The sequence below is a fragment of the Podarcis erhardii genome, assembly GCF_964252035.2.
Source record: "Podarcis erhardii genome assembly, chromosome: 2".
In the NCBI taxonomy this organism is placed as follows: domain Eukaryota; kingdom Metazoa; phylum Chordata; class Lepidosauria; order Squamata; family Lacertidae; genus Podarcis; species Podarcis erhardii.
Window position 1 is genome coordinate 2,114,374 of NC_138498.1, and position 19,094 is coordinate 2,133,467.

At 48.2% G+C, this 19,094-nt stretch overlaps 1 protein-coding gene across 6 annotated transcripts in view; it reads left to right on the forward strand.

The window, feature by feature from the left end:
- HDAC7 (histone deacetylase 7) overlaps positions 1-19,094 on the forward strand; it is a 186,704-nt gene that overhangs the window by 149,037 nt on the left and 18,573 nt on the right. For all 6 annotated transcript variants that reach the window (XM_081851707.1, XM_081851708.1, XM_081851706.1 and 3 more), the window contains 12 exons: positions 297-412; positions 1,330-1,452; positions 3,141-3,250; positions 4,536-4,658; positions 5,645-5,828; positions 7,406-7,617; positions 8,736-8,933; positions 9,889-10,117; positions 10,737-10,870; positions 13,626-13,746; positions 13,916-13,965; positions 17,072-17,179. In XM_081851707.1, the coding sequence (XP_081707833.1) occupies positions 297-412; positions 1,330-1,452; positions 3,141-3,250; positions 4,536-4,658; positions 5,645-5,828; positions 7,406-7,617; positions 8,736-8,933; positions 9,889-10,117; positions 10,737-10,870; positions 13,626-13,746; positions 13,916-13,965; positions 17,072-17,179 (1,708 nt within the window). The remainder of the gene's footprint in view (positions 1-296; positions 413-1,329; positions 1,453-3,140; positions 3,251-4,535; positions 4,659-5,644; positions 5,829-7,405; positions 7,618-8,735; positions 8,934-9,888; positions 10,118-10,736; positions 10,871-13,625; positions 13,747-13,915; positions 13,966-17,071; positions 17,180-19,094) is intronic.

Sequence of the window (19,094 nt, forward strand, 5' to 3'; positions counted from 1 at the left end):
GGATGAACTTTGCAGGGGGTGGGGGACACACACGAGCTCAGTGGTAGAGAAAACACTTTATATACAAAAGGTGATACCTTAGTCCCCAGCATCTCTGGCTCTGAGGGGTATAAATACTTTACAGGTAAATGTGCAATGCCAGATTTGACACAGCAACTGTCTGTCTCCAGCCATAGTTCACAGCTGAGATGAGATTTGAAGTGCAGACTTCCTCCCTGGTTGCTCATTCCCTTAACCACAATGTGGCTCAGGTCAAACCAAGTCAGCAGCAAAGCTCTCTCTTCTCCTCCATGCAGATCTTTGGAACCAATGGAACATGAAGGCCCATCCAACCCTGCCCTCCCCAGTTTCTTCCCTCCTGTCTCCAACAGCTCCGGAGACTCCCCAGAGCACTTTCCACTGAGGAAAACAGGTGAGGAGCAAGAGCAGTGTCAGAGAGCATTTTTGTGGGGTTTGCCAGGTGAACCAGGGAGGGGCAAGGAGGACAGGGCTGCCAGCCTTGGTCTGATCTGCAGAAACCTGGTTTTCCTGACCTGGAGAGGAACGTGATCAATGGCTTATCTGTGAGACACATGGCTGCTGGGTTAATCATTCACTCATTCATATTTTTGAATGCTGCATTTCCGCACACACAAACAGTTTATGCTCAAAGTGGCTTACAAAGAAGAAAACGGGGCTGTACAAAAACAATGTCATAATTAGGGAGACTCAAGGGTAACAGGCAGGAAGCATAGAACAATCGGGGGAAAGCCTGGAAGTCTCTTAAGATGTGTGTGCACCAGCAACTTTTCATGCAGTCTCATGCAGGCTAGCTTCAGAGGGGCCTCCCTACCACCTCTGCTGAGAGGTGGCCTCTCCTTTGGCCTCCTCACCCCTTTCAGTCTAGTAGCAATGATAAGGGTGATGACAGTAAGAATCACAGAGTCAAAGAATTGTAGAGATAGAAGGGACCCAAAGGGTCATCTAGTTCAGCCCCTGCAATGCAGGAATCTCAGCTAAAGCATCCATGACAGATGACCAATGTGAGATGAGATGAGAAATTGGATTGTGCTTTGTGCAGATGTTGCCTATCACCTTTATTCATTCAGTTCCACCTTATGGCATACATTTGGATTCTCTGCCTCAGGGACTAGCAGAGGTCCTGAGTTTTGGGCTGGCCTTGGTTCCACCAGCCCTGCATCTTCCCCATTGTGGAGTTGGGGAGGTTCTCATCCCCAACCTTTGTGCTGAGCCTGCCTTGCCAGAGCAAAGACTCACTGGCCAGTGCACTTCCTGACCCCCAGCGGTCAAATATGGTGGTTCTCACCTTCTTTCCTGAATTTGCTACAGCGTCTGAACCCAACCTGAAGTTGCGCTACAAGACAAAGAAGGCCGGCGAGCGGCGCAAAAACCCACTGACGCGCAAGGAGAGTGCACCCCCTTCCTTGAAGAGGCGCCCGGCAGAAGCCATTGGTAAGAGTCTGGTGGGTGTGGTCTTGCTATGGAGCATCCATTGCCATGAGGATGCTCCGGGGTTCCAAGGATTTCCTGGTTCAGAGGATTAACTGCCTTTGTTGGGAATGCAGCAGGACCATAGTTTGTGACGCAGCTGGGCTAAGAATGAGCTTATTTGTGAAGAAGCCCCCATTCAGTCAGCTGAGATGAGCCCATTTGAAACAGAGGTCTGGGGAGCTTGCTCACCCCAAGCTTAGCTTCCCCCTTCGTTTCAGTGCCAGTGAATATGGGCGCTCCTGATACTTCCACTGTGTATAGCTGACGGGTCACAAGCTATGCAGGCCTGCCTTACAACAGTCCAGTGTGGCTGTGGTCAGAGTTATCCAGTGTGGTTCCTGGTGTTGCCCATAAGGGAGAAGTATCAAATTTATTATTATTTATTAAATGTAATTATTATTTATTAGAGTTATTCCCTGCCCCTTTTGTCCAAGGATCACAGGGTGGTTTACGATATGACAACACAAAAGTATACAACATGGTAATAAGCAAAAACAATAACCCCACAACACAGTTATTTTTATTTATTAAATGAAAAGTTCAGCGGAACCCGAAAGATGGCAAAAGTGCCCCCCCATTGGGAAATAGTCCTGTAAGGTGGGAGGGAACCTAAAGAAAAAACACCCCAAGGAGGACTGAGCTATGGAATACTGTTGGGTTTGGGTACAAACCTGGGACAGAATGAAGTATTCTGGGAAAAGAAATGGCTTATAAGAGGGAAAGGTTGTGTACTTCATGCAGCTGGGTAGAGGTATAACTTATCATGTGCATCTGTTTGCACGGGGGAATGACACTTCCTGAATTTATACTCAAAACAAAACAAATTCCTTCCAGTAGCACCTTAAAGACCAACTAAGTCAGTTCTTGGTATGAGCTTTCGTGTGCATGCACACTTCTTCAGATACACTGAAACAGAAGTTTCCAGACCCTTCTATATAGTGAGAAGGTGGGGAGGGGTATTACTCAGAAGGGTGGTGGGAATGGGTGATTGGCAGATAGCTGTGATGAGCCTGTTGACGACTCGACTGCAATAGGTCTTACAGGAAAAAGCAAGGGGTGAAAAGGTGAAAAATGGCTTTGTCATGTATAATGAGATAAGAATCCAAGGTCTTTGTTCAGACCAGGTTTGACTATGGCAGACCAACACGGCTACCTATCTGTAACTGAATTTATACTGTTCTGGTTAAAACAATTTTACTTGTTTGATAATTGTAACTCTTCCACGTTTTTATAATTGCATACCATATTGTCGTAACCCACCCTGGGATGGTATGATAAAAGGTGAGTAAGAAATCTTAAAAATAAACAAAATAGAACCTGCTTAACTTCATGGTGAACCTGCATGATTGGTTCACCATACCTGTGTGGCATGAACCAAGGATGAGAAACCTGTCCCCCTCCAAGTACCACTCCCATCATCGCTGACCATTGGGCATGCTGGCTGGGGCTGATGGGAGCTGAGAGTCACACAACGTCTGGTGGACCACAGGTTCCCGATACCTGATCATGACTGCATCCAAGACTTACGGCATTCCTCCAGTAATCCTCAAGTCTCCCATGACTGTGTACCTGAGCATTCTCTTTCCCCTTCCTTTGCTTGTCCTGGTCTTGCTGTAGACAAAGCCGTGCATGTTCTTTCTCACCTGCAGATTCATCTCCCAGCAGCAGCAGCACCCCAGTGTCTGGGTGCAGTTCACCCAATGACAGCCTGGTGCCAGAGCACGGAGCCCTGCCGGCCGCGCCAGGACTTGCACAAGAGGTATGGACCCTGTAGGACTGGAGACTTGGGTTGATCCCCATGGAGTCTGTGACTGGCCTGTGGGATCAGTAAGCCAAGAAAACCTGCAGGAAGAGCAGGTTTCCTAGGCTCTGCACCCACCCACCTACCCAATGCTGGCTTCCACCTACCAGGATCACACAAAGAGGCAGTTGTGTCTTGTAACACACAAACACCTTTCCACCTGCCTTTTGATCATTTTAATTCTAGTAAGAATGGCTCCGTTTCACTCCCTCATCAGCCCCTTCTCCCCACACAAATGCTTCCAATCTTCTCTAAGTTTTACAACATTCACCCTATAATTGAGGGTTATTTGCACTACGATTTGGCAAATTTTAAGTCCATTGCAAAAAATGTCCTTTTCACCACTGTGCCTCTTCCAGCAGGCCCATTTGCTAAGCTGTTTTTTTCTGTCTGGTTTTATCTACTGCTTTTTTCTTTCTTTTTTAAAGAAATCTTCCTCCTCCTCCTCCTCCTCCTTCTTTTGAAGAAGGGCCATAGCTCAGTTGCTGAGCATATATTTAAAAGCAGAAGGTCTCCCATTCAGTCCCCTGCATCTTCAGGCAGGGTGGGGCAAAGAGTCCCTGCCTGAAACTCAGCAAAGCCCCTGCCTTTCAGCTGTAGAATCGTAGACAATACTGAGTTACATAGACCAACCTGTGGTGCGACTCCATTTAAGGCAGTTTCCTATGTTAATAAGTTATTGCCAGTGGTATTTTAGTGGTTGTAGAGGCCCTTTCTTAGAAAATTGGGGCAGAAAGGTGTAAATATGTCAACTTTCTTCTGCTTTTGCGACATCAAAGTGGTTGAAAAGTGGAGAGTTGGAAAGTGAGTAAATGTGTTGCTGCACATATAGTTCCCATACACAAACATGTCATTGCGCAGATCCCTTCTCTTTTGCTGGTTCTCCTTTGTAATATGTGGTGGAATCAGGGTGAATGGGCATCAATGGTTGGACTCGAGATTCAAACAAGATCAAAGCCAGGATCTGCCAGCAACGTCTGCTGAGGATCTCCTGCAGATGGAGGATTCTGGGAAGTGTTCTCACAGGCACACATGATTTATGCAGATGGGAAGGACCAGCCGGTCTGTCAGAGGGTCTACATAACCTGAGCAGATCTCCCAGAATCCTCTCCGCCATGCAGTGGTTCCATGGCAGAAGAGCAACAGTGGAGTTGCTTGGCGACAGCTCATGCATCCCCTTGAGCCCAGAAGCTTGAAAGTCACTGAAGTTGATTGATTCTCCCACCCGCTATCTTTAATGCAGACACCCCTTGCTCAGCGCCTGAGAATGCAGGAGAGCTCATTGGCTCAGTTTGCTCTTCAGACCACTGGCTCCCTCCCAGCACTCACCCTTGGACTTCCGACCACTTCTGCAGCGGCTGCCAGGGTATGTCTAGAGGGGCTTTGCCGAGGGGACAACCATGATAGAAGCTTCTGGAGTCATCTGGGTTGGTTGCAGTGGGAAACAGAAAGCTGAGCTAGATGGTCTGTAGCTCAGCGGTAGAGCATCTGCCTTGAGAGCCAGTGTGGTGTAGTGGTTAAGAGCGGTGGACTCGTAATCTGGGGAACCGGGTTCGTGTCTCCGCTCCTCCACATGCAGCTGCTGGGTGACCTTGGGCCCGTCACACTTCTTTGAAGTCTCTCAGCCCCACTCACCTCACAGAGTGTTTGTTGTGGGGGAGGAAGGGAAAGGAGAATGTTAGCCGCTTTGAGACTCCTGAAGGGGAGTGAAAGGCGGGATATCAAATCCAAACTCTTCTTCTTCTTCTTCTTGCATGCAGAAGGTTCAGTCCCTGGCATCTCCAGGGCGGGGGAGGGGGAAACCCTGCCTGAATCCATGTTCAGCTGCTGCTGGTCAGTGCAGACAAGGCTGCGCTAGATGGACCAGTGGTTAAATCAGCTTCCTGTGTTCCACTCTAGGCCTTGGCCTGATCCAGCAGGGCTCTTCTCCTGTGTACCTGGGACCGTTTCTAGAGTACCAGGCATTGCCAAGGGGCAAGTGATCTGGGTGTGGTATTCTGCTGTGGTTTACTCAGAGTAGACCCACTGAAACCAGTGGGCATGAGTAAGTTAGGCCTATTGATTTCAGCTGAGGGCTGGTCTGGATGCCCCTCGGGCTCTCTTCCAACTCTACAGTTCTCTGAGTAGCAAACTCAGATTCTCTCCTGAAGAAAAGCTTCAGTGACAGTATTTTTATGGGGCAGAATCTCCTTGCTTGCCTCTTCAATCTCCTTTCTGCCCACCCCCTGATCTGAACTAATCCCTCATACCTCACCTGTTTTGCACCCACCTCATCGCTTTGAGAACTTTGTGACCAGGTTCAGGGCTCAGGGAGGTGTTCTTGATCCACCGTCTCCAATTCTCTCTCTGTAGGGCGATGGAGATCATCGGACACACCCAGGCCTTGCTCACAAGGTGCCTGTCCTGACTAGCACTCATGCGCCCGTTTTCCTGCCAACCAGCTTGGAGCAACATGAGCCTGGGAACCCACTGTCCACTCGGCTGCAGCCTGTTATAATCTTGGAGCCCTCTCTCCCCCATTCTCCTCTTGTGACAGGTGCGTACCAGCCCCTCACTTTGGGGCAATAGGGCAGGGAAGGGTCTTACTTAATAAGATACTGGTGCGTGTTTGCATAGACAAAAGAGAACTGTGTTCAGTATTCCTCAAAGGGTGATTGAAGATGAGCAAGATGCGAGGGAGAAAAAAATAGCACAGCATGATGGGTTTTGTAGTGTTTATAGCAGGTTCTGTAGCAGCAGAGGGATTCTTGGGAGAAGAATGCTCTAGGCTGATAACGTTCATACTGAACAAGCAGGTTATATATATGTTTTTGCACTTGTCAGTTCCTCATTTTGCTGCTTTGATGATCATCACAAATACCACAATAACCATCATGCTATGTCCTTCATTGCCCCCCTTACATCTTGGCCTTCGGACAAGATTGTGCCACAAAACCCTATGTAATTAAATGCCATGCAGAGAGGCAGCTCACACTGCATTATTGCAAGAACATTTGTTTTGATTGCCCCACACGACATCTTAGGAGAAGGAGGAAGAAGAGGAACTGTGGTCCCCGCTTAAGTGTTCTCTCTGTTAGTTTCTGTTTGTTACTGAGCAGTGCTTTGGAGTCACAAGACTCTGTTTACATTCCACACATTCCATACTGTTGAAAGTCTCACAGGAGACGGGAGACGGATGTGACGTTACTGGTTTCCTGTTCGTTTCAGTTGCTCTCTGCTCTCACAGAGAGAGGATGTATTTTTCTTTGCTGTCTGTGTAGTTAGAAATAAAACTCCTAGCATGTAGCTCATACTATCTCATCCTTCCGCATGCTGCTGGAAACCCTGCTGAATGGGGGTTGTGCCTGGAGCCTTATCAGAAGCTCAGGTCGTCAATCACGTCGAGGGCGATTCCGAAGGACTCGGCCAGAGGAGGATGAGCTTTTATCAGCTCGGTCAAACAGAGATCCCGACACTCTCATGCAGCTCCTTTCCTCTGCCCCTTACATAGAATGAGGGGAAGAGGAGAACATCATGGACGGGTTTTCCAGACTAACCTTGCAGCGTCTGAATTCTGCCGCCCCAGCTAGCCACCTGTGCTGTGACAGCTGTGAATGTGCCTCACTTATCACTGCTCCTCTAGATTTTTTAAGCAGCAGATAGAAGCAGATTTCTGGCATTAAAAAAAATAAAAATCTAAGGATTTTGCTCCTTCACAATTTGGAGTAGGTAATCAGAACAGAATTCAGGAATTTGTTCTTGTTTTTTCTTCCATTCTTTTTTTATTATTATGGCAGCCTGTGATGAGTGAGGCAGACAAAAGCCCCTTCCAGGCCACTTTGACATTTCTAAGGATTCAGCAGAAACTGTTTGCCTGTTTTCTTGCTGCATTGTTGTTGTTATTTTAATCTTGTGGGATGGAAACGTGAAAATGGAGGAACTATCACAAAGTGATGCTTAACTCGCTTTGCTGCATTTCCTTCCCGCTTGTGCTGTGAACGCAGAGCCTGCTTTAGCTGGAAATGTACACTGGGTTTTTAACATTTCACTCTCCCACTTTCCCACCTATGGGAACAATACTGACAAGCGATGTATTCCAGATTATATTCTTAGCTTCTCTTCTTTCCTTTGCAGTTCCAGGACTGGGAACGGTCCCTTTCCACTTCAGCCGCTCCCAGCTGCTTCCCCCAGAGCGATTGTTGATGCCTACGCCCCACAAGCCCTTGGGAAGGACACGCTCGGAGCCTCTGCCGTCCAGCCCCAGAGCTGTCCAGCAACAGCTGGCCTACCAGCAGCACCATGCGCTCTTCCTGGAGAGGCTGAAGCAGCAGACCCAGCTGGGCAAGGCAGGCTCTTCTCTGGTCTCCTCCAGATGGGGAAGGGCTGGGTTCAGTCGTGAAGCAGGGCTGGGAATGTGCCCTGCCAGAAACCTGGGAGAATCACTGCCATTCATACATATATACATCCACGCATTTGTATGCTGCTTTTCCACAGTTACAACCATGCTCAAGGTAACAAAAGTAGCCCTAACTAATAAAAGACATCAAAAAGTACACAATTTCCACATAAATCATAACATCTAAAATAAAGTTACAGACAAAATTATTGTCAATAACCCTCTAAACAATCCTCCAGCCCAAGAGTCATCCAGCAGCCTCAGCTTCTGCAGCCGGAGTCTGGGTCCTACCCTCCAAGGCCAGGTGGAAAAAGGCCTGCAAGGCAGGCAGCAGATCTTCCAGGACTCACAGCCAAGAGCAGTGTGGACAATGCTGAGCTAGGTGGAGTGCTGGTCCCACTTCATATAAAGCAGCTCTCTGTGCCCTGTGTTGAGGGGGCCACTGACATAAACGGCCTCTAGGCAGCACTCCTTGTGTGCTGGGGTGGTAATGCAGTGCAGGGGGCAGTGCTGCAACCCAGCACCCAAGGTTCTGTTTTTGTCTTGGCTGGGAGTCCTGGAAGACCTGCTCTCTGCCCACCTGGCCTGGGAGGAAACGGTCCTGACTGACTCCAGCTACAAAAGCTGAGGCTGCAGAACAAACTCTTGGGCTGGGGGGTTGCTTAGGGGGTTTATTGTGGGGAGGGGTGGTTGCTGTTGATTTTTGTATCTTTACTTTGGATTTTATGATTTATGTGGAAATTGTTCTGTTTGGTTGTGTGCTTGTTGGCGTTTTGTTTATGAGCACTTTTGCTATGTAATTTTTAATATATTGTAAGCCACCTTGAGCATCATTTTAACTCTGGAAAGGCAGCAAACAAATAAAATGATTAATTCCCTCGTCTAACAAGCTCTTGAGGAAAGGTGCCTGGCCATTCATCGGTATGCAATGCATTTCAGATACAGGATGCAGAATAGGAAAACACAGCCAAACTGCCTACGTTTGCAGAACCAGTGAAATTTGTGGGGCTGGTTATTTTGAGCCTGCGTAGCCCAGATTTACTCGGTCTTCTCTCCCTCCCACCCCAGCGCATGGCCAAGTCCAGCGAGAAACCTCGGCTGCAGCAGATCCCCTCTTCAGAAGACATGGAGGCAGAGGCAGGAGAAGATCCGAGCGACCCGGCCCAGGCCCAGGCAGAGCCTTTGCCAGCAGGGGGAAGCAGCAGCAAAGAGACAGAAAGTCGCTGCCGGTTGGGTCAGCCTCAGGAGGAGCATGTCCTTCAGCAGGTATTGGAAGAGAGCAAAAGGGACACACACACAATGCTTTCTGCATTTCAAAATGCTATGTCAGCAATATGCTATGTCCCAATCCTCAGGTTTGGGAAGATCCATAGCTCACTGGATGAGCATCAGGTTTGCATGCAGAAGGTCCCCCTGCCTGCTCAGTCCCCAACATCTCCAGGCAAGGCTAGGAGAGAACCCTGTCTGAAAGAGATGATGTTGAGCCTCTGCCGACCTGTGTAGACCATACTGAGCTGGATGGACCAATGGTCCCACTCCGCATAAGTCAGCTCCCTGGGTTATTGCTCCCAGCACCCTACAGATTAGTTGAGATTGCTGCATTGCAGGGAGATGGACTAGATGACCCTCAGGGTCCCTTCCAGCTCTACAATTCTGTGACTCTGGTCCTTTTTAAATGTTCCTGATTTCGCTGTGTAAGTCCATACATACAGGAAACGGCAGTGATCTTTGGCTAATAGTAAAATATTTAGTGGCCTCTCTTTAAGCTTCCTGACTCCAAGGGGTCAGGAATTACTCCTTTTTCCCTGAGGTAATTTTCTGCTTAACACCTTTTTCCTTCCAAATGTTTTCTCAAAGCGCCTAAAGCCCTTCCTGTCTCAAAAACCCAGATTCTTTAGCAAACCCAGTTTGCTAAATGGGATACACCAACTTCTGCAACACTCACAAACCAGCAAAATAGGGTGACGTTGTTTCTGTGCTCCATCAGTATAACTAGACCCCAGCACCCCAGAAACACTTTCCTTGGCCAGCCTCTGCTTATGGCGAACCAAAGGGACTCTGCCTATGCAGGGCAGAGGCACTAGAGGGCAGCAGCTACCCAGGTGCGAACTCCGCGTCTCTCTGAAGGCAGGTATCCCCACAGCTGCGCTTCAAGAGGAGTAGCAGGGGACATGAGGGGGTTCCCTGTTTGACATGGTGCCTCTCTTAATTCGGTCAACAGGCCCAGTACGTCTGGGAGCAGCAACAGCGCATGAAGCAGCAGCAGCAGCAGCTGCGGAGGCATCCTGACTCCCTGCTTGTCTCGGCAAGCCGCGGCTCCCACCGGCCGCTCTCCAGAGCTCATTCGTCACCTGCCCCTGCCACTGCGTCCCACCTGAGCCAGGACACATCTTCCAAGGCAATCCCCTTGCCGGTGCAAGAGCAGTCGAACAAGCCACGCTTCACCACAGGTAACGCAACAGCTTTCACACACAAGCCAAGGACTCCCTACAAGAGGAGTGGGAACGTGTGGCCCTCCAGATGCTTTTGGACTCCAGCTCCCATCAGCCCCAGCCAACATGGCCCAATGGTCAGGGGAGAGGGTACTTGTAACCACTGCTTTGGTGTTGTTGTTTTCCGCATTAGCAGCACTGAAGTGACTTCTCTGGGGCTGTGTATATGGCGGTCCTGTGCTACCCAGGTGACAAGACCACAGGGGAAGTCCCCACCTCACTGAGGGTTTGAGACCCATTGGCTCCCCTCACCTGGTTTACCTGGCCAGTTGAAGCCATTCCCGGGATTGTGACCACTGTCACATGCTGACAACTTCTAGGAGCCACAGGTGGGAGCTGAGTGCAGGATGGGAAGCAAAGGTGGACAGAAGAACCAGGACATGTTCCCCACCAGAGTGTTTATTTACATTAGTAATTATTGCAGTTCCTAATTCCACACCTGCAGTCCATACTGCATTCTGGAAGAGCTGTGCCACATGGTTCCTGTATGCTCGAGTTGGTTTTCCAGTGCTCACCAAGCCCAGAGAGTGTTGCAGCTTTGTGAGTGACCTGGGTGCTGCTTTTCTTTTCGTTGCAGGCATCGTGTATGACTCAGTCATGTTGAAGCACCAGTGCTCGTGTGGTGACAACAGCAACCACCCTGAACATGCTGGCCGCATCCAGAGCATCTGGTCTCGCCTGCAAGAACGTGGCCTACGCAGTCAGTGTGAGGTAGGAGGCAGTGCAGGTCCAGTGTAATGAATGGAGGGTTTGAGACTGTTTTGCTGTAGCTTTTGGAAGTCTGAGATGGGAAGTTTGCACGAAATTTGCATACATGCATACCCTCCAAATTCTGTGTTCTGAACACTTTCTTCAAACAAAGCATCCAGGGATATATTTGCTTGGCTTTTCATAATATATTCTGCTTCCTTTTCATTTTTAGCTCATTGGGATACCTTTATCTATGCAAGGAAGGAGGTGGCAGAGAGGAGTAGAAGAAAGGGAATTTTCTGCAACCACAAGTGCTAGAGTTGAAACATATAATTTCGTCACAGTGCCTATTAACTCCTCTTATGACCAGTATTTTTACTTTTGGTACATCTAGGAGCAGGGCATTTCTCTTATCTTTGGATGAAGGAGTGGCCCTTGTGTTCCAAGTGGTTAGAAAATTTAGAGTAACTGTTCTTGGAACTATAGCCAGGAAACACCACTGGTTGCCTGTTGCACTTTCAGGTGCTCATAGAAGATCACGGTGAAAGTAATAAGATGATGAAGAGCGAGGAGTGTGTGTGTGTGTGTGTGTGTGTGTGTTCAAGTTTCTATTGTATGCTGAAGAAGTAACCCCCTTTCCAGTTTAAATTGAAAGAGAGAAGAGACTACTTCCACCTTCAGCCATGCATGTGGCTGCAGTAGAAACTTCAAAGACACGCTGGACGTGTGCTCAGCTCTCCCCACTAATCTCATGTGGCTTTATTAGCTCACGGTCCCAACAAAGAAATGCATCTGTTGAGTTTAATTTGGCAGCTGCTTAATCATGCTTTCTTATGGTGGCTGAGAAGTCTGGAAATAGGACAGAGCACAGAGAACCAGCAAACCCAAATTGTGATTGTCATCTCAACAAGGTGCATTTCTAAAGTATAAACATATATGCATTTTACAGCAATTCAGCAAGGGTTGCCAACTTTTTACCAGCCTTTGTAGCTCTGCATTTAACAGCCACTTAATCTGCATACCTTTACAGGTGATATCTCCACACTGTGAAAAGCTTCTTCACCTTCTGATTTCTGCATATCTAGCCACAGTGAAAGACACGGGAGAAGGCTCAGCCACTTCTTTTCCTGATCATTTGTCTATCCTCCAGTTTTTAACCCAAAATAACCTCAGGAATTGTAGTTTGGTGAGAGTGATGAGAATTCTCCAGTAAAGATCTTAGCCTCCCACACAGAACTACATTTCCCAATGTGGTATAGTGCTTAGAGTGTCGGACTAGGGCCTGGCAGACCAGGGTTCAAATCTCCACTCAGTTCTGCAGCTTACTGGGTGACCTTGGGCCAATCACTGTCTCTTAGCCTAACCTACCCCAAAGGGTTGTTGTGAGGATAAAATGGAGAGGGGATGGAACTACATATGTCACCACCTTGAACTCCTTGGAGATAAGGTGGGGGCCAACTACTAAATAAAATCTATAGGAGCCTGGCATGATTAGTGTTTTTTAAAGTGAGCTTTTATTAGTTTAAACTTTTATAAAGGTAAAGGTAAAGGGACCCCTGACCAGTCCAGTCGCGGACAACTCTGGGGTTGCGGCGCTCATCTCGGTTTATTGGCCAAGGGAGCCCTTTTATAGAATGGGCCAAAAAACAAGCTGCAAAATAAAAAAGTGTGTATTTTCCTGGATCTACCCTCTTCCTCCCCAATTCCCCAACAAGCCTGTGTTTGAGTGTGTGTGTTTGAGTATGTGGGGGGGGGGGAGAGAACACTATAAGAGGAGAGGAAAGGAAGAAAGTTTTTGAGGCCCTCAACCCAAGATGAAAGGCAGAAAAACCTGCTCTTCACAGAGAAACAATCATAGGACAACAGGGACTCTGGATCCCCAGTGCTGTCCTTGTTCCCTTCCCCACCCATGCTAGCTGACAGCACTTATTCTAACCAGTGACTAAGATGCCCTTCAGAAAAGAAAACAGTAAAACAATGCATATTTCTGCAGTTAAAATGTTTGTTCCCCAACGTGCACATAAAATAATTATGAGTGTCGCAGGATGGCCCTGTTAATTCAAAAGTTGTTGACTCACTGAGCAGCGAAGCATTCTCAGGCTCTGTAAATCCTATCCTGCAAGTGAACACTGCCACATTTTCTGAAGACGCCCGCTTTGCAGATGCTGGGCAGATGTGTGTTTCACCAAAGCGTTCACACATTTTTGGGAAATTTATGAGCAGCCATTTTTCTTTTGGAACAATTGGATTCCCTGTGTAGATCCTTTTCTTTGCTCCCCTCTTTACCTGGCAACTGCAAGGCAGGCTTTAGAACGGTCCGGGAAACCTCAGGTCTGGGTGCCAAACATACCTCCCACTTAAGAATCAAACATGACTGGCTCAGTCACTCTGAGGTTGCTAGGCAATGGCAGTTTACTTTTTCCATGCCTTTGAACCAGGGGAAAAACATCTAGCCAAGGTTGAAACATGGTGGCATCTTGGCAGGTGAAGTGGCAGCAGAAGAGGAGAACTTAAAAACTCATTGAGTGTGGGGAGGTAGCTGGGAAGAGCCTGAGATGAAGAACAAGGCCGGCCAAGCCTTTTTTTGGCACGCTGCTCATTTGAACAGCGCTTGCATGTGGCAAAATTCCCCTGCATGGATTGCGCCCCTTGCGTCAGAACTACCTAGACTTCTGCTTTGATCGGCACTCCAGATCTTCTTCCTTGGGGGACCTCTTTGCCTGCCGCTGGCCCTTGTGCTCCCTTGACTTAATACAGCCACTTGTTTCTCTGCCAGTGTCTGCGGGGGCGCAAGGCCACTCTGGAGGAGCTGCAGTCCGTCCACACGGAGCGCCATGTGCTGCTGTATGGCACCAACCCCCTCAGCCGCCTGAAGCTGGACAACGGGAAGCTAGCAGGTAGGAGCCAAGGCATGCAACCCCTCGCCCCCAACCCAAGGCTGAGAGGAAACAAAGAGGCCTGTAGTCAGAAGCTGTGCTCTAAACTGATGTTTTACAATGCACTTATGCACATAAAATGCTCAGCTGCACCCTCAGTCCCTTTCTTCTTCTCTCTTTTCTCTCACAGGAATCCTTTCCCAGCGGATGTTTGTCATGCTCCCCTGTGGTGGGGTTGGGGTAAGCTTCTTCCCTATCAAACCAGATTCTTCTCATCAAAGATGCCCTCCCAAACCTTGCCTCACCCAGTGAGGGGCTCTCCCTTCTGAAGTCAGCTTGTGTGCTAGGCTGGCACAAAATGGAGGAGGCATTCAACTGGGATACACAAGGGTGGGTGGGTGTCGGGGGACAGCTTGAAAGTTTAAGTCGCAGCAACTTCTGGCCTGCAGCTACCCCTCCCTGGGATAGGCAATGATGTAAGCAAGAGTGGCCAGTGGGGATTGGAAGGGGGGTGACAGTGGGGGGGACCCATGCTTCACCAATGCACTGGCTCCTCATTGCATCCACACGGCGCCATCCTCCCCTGTTCCCCCCCACCGCCAGCTGTTCCTTGATGCAACATCAGCGCAGGCAAGAGGAGGATATGACTAAGGGGGTGACACAATCCTTAGGCTCTGTCAAAGGAATGGGGGATATATATTCCTGTCCTGTTCTTTCTCCTTCTGGCTGTCCCTGTCTCTGACTACAGAGGATCAAGAGTCCTTCCCCAGCCCTTGTTATGTGGCTGCCCACCACTCCCAGCCACCCTTGCTCACCAGCAAGCCTTTCCTCACCAAGAAGCTCTTGCTTTGAGGAGGCCTCTCTCTGGCTCAAGGGAACAGGCCAGTAAGAGAGCCCCCTTCCCTTGGGCTTCTCTTTGTGGCCAGCCACTTACCTCCTTCTTCCTGCGCCTGCCGTGGATCTCTTTCCAACATCCAGGCTGGGGTGGAGGGGTAAACTGGTAAAGTGGAGGTGCCCCATAAACCATCCCACAGAGAGTCAAATGGCCTCCACCCCAACCAGAATCCCCCCTGGTGTGTTCTGGCTCCAGCACTGTGCCTTGGCAGCATCTTGCCACCGGATGAAGCAGGTTCCAGTAAGCCTTTGCTACACACAGACAGGGTTCGCCAGAACATTGTGAGGTCACAATGACATTGTTGGTGACACCAGATCCCACAAGAGCTGCCTCTGGGCATCTGCAACAGGGCCTGGTGATCACCCCGTAATCCACATGCAGAGCCTGAAGATATCCAGAACACCAGCCAGAGCTTTTGGTGGGATCTGGGTGGATGTCCTTTAAAATCTGATTCAGCCAAAACATTTCTGAAGCAGGACCAAGAGGTTCAGCCCATCCTAGACAAGGCTCCCTTCTTCCATATGCTCTCCCCATCGCCACCTCACTGCCAGCACCGGTAGGGTGACTGAGTGCAGAAAAGGACAGGCTCCCCAGAACTTGGTGCAGAAGAAGGCACTTCACCAGATATCATTCACCTGACATGCTACTCCTGGTGAAGCTCTGGCTTCTACACAGCAATTGTCCATTTTTTTCAGCTGGCCACCCTGCTTCAAAGGCCTGCTACTCACTAAAGTCTTAAACTGGTGCTGCCCCACTTCAGACTGCAGATGTGGTGGGAAGGGGGGTCCTCACATGGCAGGATGCTCCTCTGTACATTTGTCAGCATAGAAAACTAGATGCCAAGACAAGGCTGTTCCATGACATCTAGTGTACTACATAGGACAGGTTTGCATTATTTTTATTTGGTTTTTTTGGTATGGGGGAGGATTTTACCAGGTGAGCCTCCTCAGAAATGGTACAGCCTGTGCATGTGCTTACCATCTCTGTTAGAGCCAGGCCTTATGCTTGCAACTTCCAGAAATCAATAGCTTTAAGGGGGTGCTCTATGTGATCATACACACATCACATACATCTTCAAATGCACATATATTTCCATTGTGGCTGCCTCTTCAGCTTTGGAGCTCAAACCTAGAGCTCCCCCCACCCACAGAAATTGCTGAGGGTTTTGACAGACTTAATGGTTCTGTTGTGCCTGTTTTGGCAATGTGCTAGATGCTGTATGATTTTTAATTGCATTTTTATTGCTTCTTTTGTTCCTTACATTGTATTTTATTGCATTACAAAATGAGTCCCATAAAATACAATATGAGAAATAAAAGAAGCAATGAAAAAACAATTACAAAATTAACATGAGTATTAAATGCGGACACACCATGGGCCACCTGAGTGAAGCTCGCAGACTGCGGGTGGCCCCCTGGTCACAGTTTGGGAGCCCCCTCATTGCCTCTGGGGTGGGAATAGGGATAGTTGGGGGGGATCTTCCCCATCCCTCCTTCTCTCTGTCTCTTGTGTCCCCCCTCCCTCTGGGCACTCTGCCACGCTCACTTTTGTTCATGGCCTTCTTGCGTGCCTCTTCTGTTTTCTGTTTTTGTTTTTTTCTCGCTCTCTTTTCCAGGATGCTGCCTCCCAGCCCAGCCCTGTTCTCCTTCTCTTTAACCTCTTGCGCGCTCTTTCTCTTGGGCCTCTCTGTACCTTCATCCCTCTTCCTTCCCCTTGTCCTTACGGATGGGCCTTGGCTCCTCTCCCCCCCCCCCCGCCCCCTGCACCCGGAGAGAAAGAGAGGGAGAGCGAGAGAAGCGCGCCCGGAGCAGTCAGGCAGAAGGGGGGTTCTGCTCACACATGGAGTTGATCAGAAGAGAATCTCTGAGGTTTTCCGGCTCTTACTTTGCCGATGACGTGATCCTGATCAAACCAAGATGTTTGTTTTTGAAAAAAAAAATCAAATAGAATCAAGAAGGTAAAAAGAATGGGTTCTACCTGCCCCTACTTTGTTGCCTAGAGGGGGTTGTACTGGGCAAGTCGAGCCCCACTGGAATGCAGCCTGGGGGGAGGATGGTGTTAAGTCTGAGGGAGGCCCACAAAAACTTTGATTTGTTGGGGACCACATTTCCATGGTTAATCGTGAATGAACACTTGTTGCATGCAAAGTGCTGAGCGATTCTTATTTGCCCTCACAACAGCCCTGTGAGGCAGATTCCTTGAAAATGCCTATTTTACAGGCAGAGAACTAAGGCTGAAAGGTATCCTAGGCCGTTCAGTGAGCTCTGAGCTTAGTTGATGTTTGAATCCAGACCTCCTTGGTCCAAAGTTAAAGGTCTGCCCTGGGGGGTCTTTCCAGTGCTTTTATAGCCCTGTGTGCTCCTATCCTGCCATTGTGTGATCTGGGATTAGATGGGGGCCCTTCACCAAGGCGCTGTGGGCTAACCTCTCTTCATTTCCTCCTGCGTCCAGGTGGACAGCGACACCATCTGGAACGAGCTGCACTCCAGCAATGCAGCACGCTGGGCAGCTGGCAGCGTCACAGAACTGGCCTTCAAAGTGGCCAGCAGGCAGCTCAAGGTAAGAGGATGACAGGAAGGCAGGGCAGCCCTCCTTCCACAAAGGAGCACGTGTCTCTGCAGATTCTGCGGCAGAATCTCTGAGTAGAATTGCACAGAATTTCAACAAACCTCTCCACAGCTCTGTCTACTTTTGTCCTTTTCTTTTTTTTTGCTGCCACCACCCAAATTGTCAGAGTGCTAAGAGGGGGAGAAAAAATTTGCTTGCAGGTGTTGGATGAGGCCCCCAAACCAGCCAGGTGTATAGGGCCAAGGTCTCTACAGTTTGTAGGCTCTGAGTTCATAGCAGAGAAATACACTTCTGGAAGTGGCTTGGAAAAGACAAAGGCATGGAGATGATTCCTGCAAATGCATAGACAGGCTATTTGTATTCTTTGTCCTCAGCATCTCATATTTCTTTGGGTGATATCCATCATTAGTCATATGCAGAGCAGACCCACCGGAATCTGGGCCTTTAGGTCCACTGATTAGAGTGGATCAACTCTGGTTATGACCCATGTTAGCTATAACCCTTTCTTTCTTTCTTTCTTTCTTTCTTTCTTTCTTTCTTTCTTTCTTTCTTTCTTTCTTTCTTTCTTGTGTCTAGTCCTCATTGTTGCATGGGGTAGAGAGTGGATCGAGGAATGCCTTTCTATAGCTAGTCCTTCATCCATTCTGTCTCCAGTTTCACTGTCAGATATTCCAAGCCATTTAATAAACCAGGAATCTGAAAAGCTGATGCAAAACTCAGCAAATGTGTGGAAATAGATGTGATTTGCGATCTGATGAGGCTGATTAGAGTTTCTCAAAAGTTTTGATTTGTTATGGTGCAGAACACACACACATCTGAAGAGAGGGGAGACTGTTCCAGTAGACTTACTGTGAGAAATTGCTGCTATTAGGAACTTACAGTAAGGTCTTGCTCAAAAATCGCATCCTGCAGTGAAGTCACAGTGGCAGCTGGGAGGAGGAGTGCCTTTTCTGTAGTGGCCCCAAGGCTTTGGCATAAACTTCAGAGGAGGTGTAGCAATGTTTCCTTTTGCTGGGTTTTCAGTTGGGGGGGTGCCCATTTCTATTCACAGACATTTGGCAATTGCACCAGGGACATTTTAATTAAGGCTAATCTGAATGTCTATTTCAGGCTGAATTTCTCTCTCTTTCTCTTGATGAGGGAAAATGCTCCCCCCCCAAAAAAAAAATCTATGCATTTGCAGCAAACAAAATCAGCTGAGAGTGAGGGCAAACATTTAAATGTTTAGCTTTAAGCCTCAAAGTGGTATATGTCTGTCAGCATTAAATTGTGTTTACATGAGTTTGCTGTTATTTCCTTTAGATGCATAGTTTGATGGAGTGAGCAGTGTTGTAATTGATTTTATAAAGCCACCCCAAACTACAAGAGAGGCAAATAAATCAGAAACAGCATTTGTTTTAAATGAATCATGCCTGACAGGTTTTGTAATATATTATCAAACCAGAGTTACACATTTCTTAGATAACATTCTTTCTGTTCTAAGAGTGTTTAAGAGATCATGTTATACAAAAAAGCTTTCTCAAAATGCCAGTATTTTCATCAGCACAGTTTGTTTAATAGGCTGGATCCAGAGCAAGCAAAGTGCACTTGTGTCCCATTGGAAATCAGTGGGACTCACCTTAGTCACGACTCAGTTTTCACCTGGACTTAAATGGGAACTGAGTTAAGCGCTTCTTTGTCTAACCATTTCAGTGGAATAGTCAAGCACAGGTTTAAGTCTTTCCCACCAAAATCGGCCAGATCTTACCCAAAATCTTACCCAAAGGAACAGCCTTCTTAGTATGTTGCTTCAAAAAAACCAAAGAAGAGTGATATGACATCTTTAAGGCCAACTCATTTATTGGGGGGGGGGGGTTTCTAACACACAAGCAAACACACCAAACCTCATTTATTCTGTTTGGGGGCC